General features: G+C 47.5%; 1 protein-coding gene across 6 annotated transcripts; it reads right to left on the reverse strand.

The window, feature by feature from the left end:
- Positions 1-2842: 2842 nt before the first annotated feature.
- Positions 2843-5605, reverse strand: TCEAL6 (transcription elongation factor A like 6). 6 transcript variants are annotated; one of them, XM_072744946.1, is made up of 4 exons: positions 5505-5583; positions 4526-4595; positions 4213-4282; positions 2843-3709 (listed from the first exon to the last, which is right to left on the reverse strand). In XM_072744946.1, the coding sequence occupies exon 4, from the start codon at positions 3679-3681 to the stop codon at positions 3100-3102; it is 582 nt and encodes a 193-aa protein (XP_072601047.1). In that variant the 5' UTR covers positions 3682-3709; positions 4213-4282; positions 4526-4595; positions 5505-5583; the 3' UTR covers positions 2843-3099. The 6 variants fall into 6 exon arrangements, with proteins under 6 accessions (XP_072601047.1, XP_025862417.1, XP_072601048.1 ...); XM_026006632.2 differs by lacking the exon at positions 5505-5583 and adding an exon at positions 5135-5261; XM_072744947.1 differs by lacking the exon at positions 4213-4282 and having other exon boundaries at positions 5505-5605.
- Positions 5606-6084: the final 479 nt, after the last annotated feature.

Raw genomic sequence — 6084 nt, forward strand, 5'->3', positions numbered from 1 at the left:
TGAGGCTGAAGTGTCCGAGAAACTTGCACTATAGCTCTGGATACCACTTAAAATTGGAAACCATATGAAGTCCAAGCTCAAAACCAATATGATATATGTTGTCTCTAAAATCTAAGGCCCTGATTCCCACAGGCTAACTGGAGAAAGGTCATGCCAGAAAGAACTACAGGTAGCTCAACTGTTACCCTTCCAGGGCAGCTCCTTACCCTGGCCTCCCACCCTGGCAGGCATAGTGTTCCTTTATGACACTGTGCTCCTGTGTCATACAGAGTCCTCCACTGGGTCGCTTTATAGCACAGATACCACAGTTATTTAGTTTCACTTTACAGAGACTGTCTTCCTGGGGTTGAGAAGTTCTACTGTTTCCAGCCCAGGATCTCTCCTTGGGCTGGTAAACCCTATTAGACAATTAAAATTATTTGTCCAAAGTTAATTATGTAGATAGGGGCTAAGCTTGGGGGAAAGAGTAGGGTTCCTGAATTAGTCATTATTATTTATGCTTTTATTAAATACCTACAGTTTGTCAGGTACTGTGTTGGGCACTAGGGATACAAATATGAAATGGACTGGTTGTGTTTTGAGATGCAAAGAATTCAATAGAGTGTTTCTCAGTTCTTTTAAAACTATAGTCTACAGTTAGAAATATATTTTTTTATCACAACTCATATTACACACACATAAGAAATACAATTTTCATTTAATATTCACCATACCTGCAATGCAATTTGATATTTTCTATTTGCCCTTATCCTACCTCCTTAACAATTTGCAAATCTTGACCCACTGAATTAATTTCAAGACCTAGCAATGCAGGGAGGGGTAACTACAGTTTGGCAAAAATAGGTCTATTTAATTATCTGTGATGTATTTCTTATATGGTGCATATATTTATCCTTTCAGGCACATATTTTATGGGAAGTTGGGGTGGGGAGAGCCTTAAGAGTCTCCACCTAAGTCAGTGTTTCTCTCTTTATTTAAAAATTTTTAAAGACTTTATTTATTTTATTGAGACACACACACACACACAGAGGCAGAGACACAGGCAGAGAGAGAAGCAGGCACTATGCAGAGATCCTAACATGGGACTTGATCCAGGGTCTCCAGGATCACGCCCTGGGCTGCAGGCGGCACTAAACCGCTGCACCACCGGGGCTGCCCGGTCAGTGGTTCTCAAACTTCAGTGTGCATAGGAATAACCTGGGAATATTGTTAAAATGATTCTAACTCAGTAAGTCTGAGGTAGGGCCTGAGATTCTGCATTTATAAACGACTCTCACGTGATACTGATAAGCTGGTCCATGTACCACATGTTCACAAATAAGGATCTAAAAATCAAATATGTTTAAGGGTTTGATCAATTGCTAAAGTGGGGCCTGACAAGTTTCCTTGGAAAGAACTCAACCTAGGAAAGAGAGTTTGCAGATATTAACCTGTAAGAATAGCACACTTTTAAAAAAGATTTTTATTTATTTGAGAGAGAGAGAGAGAGAGAGAGAGAGAGTGCACCTATGCCAGGAGGAAGAGCAGAGGGATGAGCAGACTCCCTGCTGAGCATAGAGCCCAACATGGGGCTCTATTCCAGGACCCTGAGATCATTACTTGAGCTGAAGTCAGACCCTTAACTAACTGAACCACCCAAGGGACCTAGCACAGCTTTTATTATACAGATTTTTTTTCCTGGCCTAGGCTGCAATATCTGAATTTGATGAGGAAAAACCCATAAACAAAAAAATACACATAAATGATCATTTTGCTAAAAAATAAAAGAGATTAGAATACCAAGTAGCACTACCGGGATACTCACAGATAACTGAATAACTGTAACTCAAGTGGGGAAAGAGATTTATTCACACTTCTGTAAGTGTCAAGGGTGGGTGGGCATTGGCTCTAGAGAAATTGATAGGGCTTTGGCACCTTAAGGCCTCCAGCTCATGAGACTCTATCAGTAATGGGTACAAAACTCAGGAGAAAGGGCACAGTGCCCAGCAGATATAGAAGTATCCAGGAGACAATGGCATTCATCTTCTAGCTGCCTAGACTTGTTAGTGGGCATAGGTGGGACCTCCTTCAGGCTTGCTTCGTGTCTGATTCCATCCAGCTATGTGCTGCTGCATGGCAATGTCGTGGGAGCCACCACCACCCCCCTCTCCACACACACATAAGTATCTGGTTAATACATAAGAAGCTGGGTTACAACACACCTCACATACTCAGTACCTCATTTGATCCACTTGGCAGGCCCATGAGACAGTAATATCCCCATTTCACAGATGACAACATTGACCCTTATAACAGTGGATCTGTTATAACTGTCAGGTTGATTCCTCTATCAGTCCCAGAAAATGTGAGTTTTACCTATTATTGTACATTCTGACAACAGGAATTTTTTTAAGTGTCTTCACTGCCTTCTTAAACTCACTGAACAGTTCAATCATTTGCCATATATTGTTTTCTGATTTTAGTTATTTTTAAATTATGACAGACATAATTAATATATCCTTTAGGGAAAAGAGATGAGTAACCAAAAAAAAAAAAAAAAAAAAAAGAATCACACCATGGTGGGAGCCATAGGACAGTACAAGACTCAGAAGGAGCAGCAGTGCTCACTGACATGGATACAACTGGGGAAGACATGGGGATGGGCACACCTGCAGAGGAATGGCACAAAAGTACCTACCATGAGGTGATTGAACTCATTTTTGAGTATGGGTGAGACCTATTTTTGGCTACCATATGGGAAAAATAATTGCCTACTTTTTAGTATAACACACTTTCAGAGTTCTCTCAGTGCACAAATGCATTATGCAAACATATTTTTACAAAAATGGGCTGGTACTGCATATGAGGTTCTAAAAATGGTTTTATTTTATTGTTATTTTGCAATGTACCATGAATACCTCTTCCATGCACATGGATAAAAATTACCTACTGAAAGGCAGAGAGCATAATAGTTGAATCAAAAGGCTTCTGGTAATAAGAGTGACACCTAAAACAAAATTTCAGCTTAAGGTTAAAGCACATAGCCTGGCAAATGCCTGCCAGGGAAAGCAGGGTCAGCAATATTCTCATTAGAGAAGTTAGAATTAAAGACCAAAGGCATTAAAGATATGGGATATCATGTAAACCCCTTTGGCCTCTACCTCCGCCCCTCACCCCCCTGACACCTCGTTGCCCCCTTGGGGCAAATGGATCCTGTGCATCTCTTTGCATCCAATGAAAACCACCCATTTTCTGTTTTTTCCTTAACTCTTCCTGAGCCCTTGAAATATCTCCACATTCTCTCACCATCTCCTCACTTCCCAAGTGCCTTTCCTGTAAGTCCTCCTGATAGTCCTTGGAGTCGTCCGTCCCCCTGTCCGTTTTTCTTTTTGCTTTCCTCGGCACATAATCTTCAGCTGGGCGCTTTTCAGCAGCCCGTGGCTCACCCTCAGGCTTTGCCTGGGATCCTGGCTTGCCCTCACTGTGTGGTTTTCCCTCATTTTCAGACTTGCCCTGTTTTTCTTGCTTTCCCTCATCATCTGGCTGTCCCTTATTCTGGAGCTTTCCCTCATGCCCTGGCTTCCCTTCCTCTTCCAGCTTTTCTTCCTCATCTGATTTTCCTTCATCTTCAGGCTCTACTTCATCTTCTGGCTGTCCCTTGATTTCCAGCTTTCTTTCATTTTCATTGTAGAGTTTTTCCATGTTGAGATTTCCCCTTCTTTTCCTTGTCCTAGGGGGTGGGGTCGGGTGGGGTGGGGTGGGGTAGAAGGGGGAAGAGAAGACAAAAGAGACAAGGGAGACTGAGGGCTTGGAGGTGGAATGCAGGTGCTGATAGTACTGGCATTCTTCCCCTTGGCTGGGTTCTCTTGACCTGGCCAAGCCCTCCAAGTGTGTTTTCTACCCACCTTTTACCCTACAATTCCTCCCACATGTGAGAGCCAACCATTTCCCTAGCAGCCCCTACCACCTTCTGTACCATCCTTCAGCATGGTAAGGAGGATGGGCAGTGGGGACCTCAAATTCTGCATTCGGTGTGCCCTCTACACCCTCCCCACACCGTTCCTGTCCAGTGCCCTTCCTCCCTTTCGCTCACCTGCAGGGATTCTGGACAGGTTCCTCCTACTTTTCTAGCCTTGCAGGTAATGAGACTCCAAATTCTGCCCATGCTGTACCCTCCACACTCCCTCCCCACTGCTCTGGGTCCCTGCCCAGAGACCCTCTTATTTCACTGACCTGCAGGAATTCAAGACAGGTAACTTTTCCTTTTCTAGTGTTGTAGAGAATTGGGAACAAACACAAAGAGCTGCAAACAGGAGACAGGGGCTGGGCATTCAGTGGATGCACAAAGGCTTGGGTCCCTTTTCTGAATCCCAACCCTCCAAGTGTATTCTGCACACCATTTACCCCACCATTCCTCCCAACCATTTCCCTGGCAGGTGTATGCAATATTTGTGGTGGGGGGATGAGAAGTGGGGGCTTAAAATTCTGCCCTCTACACTCTCCCCACCAACATCCCTGCTCAGAGCCTCTTCCCCCTTTCACTCACCTGCAGGGATTCTGGACAGGTTCCTCCTCCTTTTCTAGCCTTGCAGAGTGCTGGGGACAGACACACAGACCTGCAGACAGACGGAAGACAGGGGCAGGGCCTGTGCACTCAACCGACTGAGGTTTCTTCCCTGAATCTGGGCTCTCCTCATGTAACATTTCCCTCTCCTACCTCCCCCGCATCCCAGCCGCCATTACTTTTCATGCCTTAGGTCCAGACCAGGATGCTTTCAGAACTGTTTGGGTCGCTGTGTCCCCCTCCTCTGCAAGCAAGCCGCCCAGCCCACCCCCTTTCCGCTGAGGTCAGTATTTCATTTTAGGTACAGAGTGTGAGAAGGGGTTATTTCTAGAATATGTCTACATTTCACTGTCGCACTGCGGGGCGCTCCCCCCCCCCCATTTCAGGTTCAAAAACGGATGGAGGGCGCAGAGGAGGGGCTTGGAGGAGGCAGCAGTGGGGCCTGCTATGGGGTGCTCCTCCCCACCTGCCCACATCTGCGCTGCGCCCCTCCTCCTCACCAACCTCCCGGACCCCTTCCTGCTCCGTGCTGCTCCCGGTTTGTACTCCCATCCACCTCCACCCTTGCTCAGGGTTGCCCGCAGCGCCCACCTTCACACTGACCTGCCGGGCCCGGGCAGGCCTGCGCCTCCTCGGGCTCGCCGAAGCCCGCTCGCCCCTCGTCAGCCGTCCCGGCAGCTCAGAGAGTTGGTTCCGCGCGGGTGACGGAAACTGACAGCGCAGGGACCCGACCACAGGGTAGGCGGGCGAGCGGGCGGGCGCCCGGGCTGCTGCCCACGTCGGCGCCCGGCCAGTCACGTGAGCCCCGCGTCACCCGAGCTCTGTCCCCCCCCCCCCCCGCCCCGCCTCCTCAGCCCCATCCCCAAGGGACCCGTCAGAAACAGACGGTGGGGGAGGGGATGGCCAAGGGGGAGTCACAAACAGCAGGCGCGGGGAGTCTTCCCAACTGCAAGTGCTTTACCTGGCGTGTCGCAGGTCCTCGCACAGCATCCCTCTGAAATGCACGTCGTTGCCAGGTGTGACTGCTGATCACAGGGAGGGTACCCGACTTTCCCGGGAGTGCTCAGCAACTGTGTTCCACAAGCAGCTTTCAAGACCCGTTATGACTCCAGAGCCCAGGTAGTAGTGCCGGCCAGGAAGCAGCCCTGCCACCTTGAGTAGCTGTGTTCCTGGGCCTCCTCTCTCCTCAATCCTCAAGTTCGCTCTCCCTGACTGCCTTCTGTTCATTTCCCTCTAAACACCGATAATTCTCAAATCTCCATCTCCAGACTATTTCTTCCCCTTAGCCCCAGACCCTCTTTGTCAACTGTCTATTGGATACCACTACTTGAATGCCCTTGAAGCAATTCAAAATCCATATACCCCAACCTTCTGTCAGCAACTTCCTTCTCACCTTCTCTGTTTACTTTTCTTCACACTTGAAACTTGCACTCCAATATTTGACCCGTTCTCATGCAGAATATCAGATGGCTAAAAAAAGAAAGCATTAAAATGTTTTTTAAGGGACACTTGAGTGGCTCAGTGGGTTAAGTGTTTGCCTT

The sequence above is a fragment of the Vulpes vulpes genome, chromosome X (genome assembly GCF_048418805.1).
Source record: "Vulpes vulpes isolate BD-2025 chromosome X, VulVul3, whole genome shotgun sequence".
Taxonomy (NCBI): Eukaryota; Metazoa; Chordata; class Mammalia; order Carnivora; family Canidae; genus Vulpes; species Vulpes vulpes.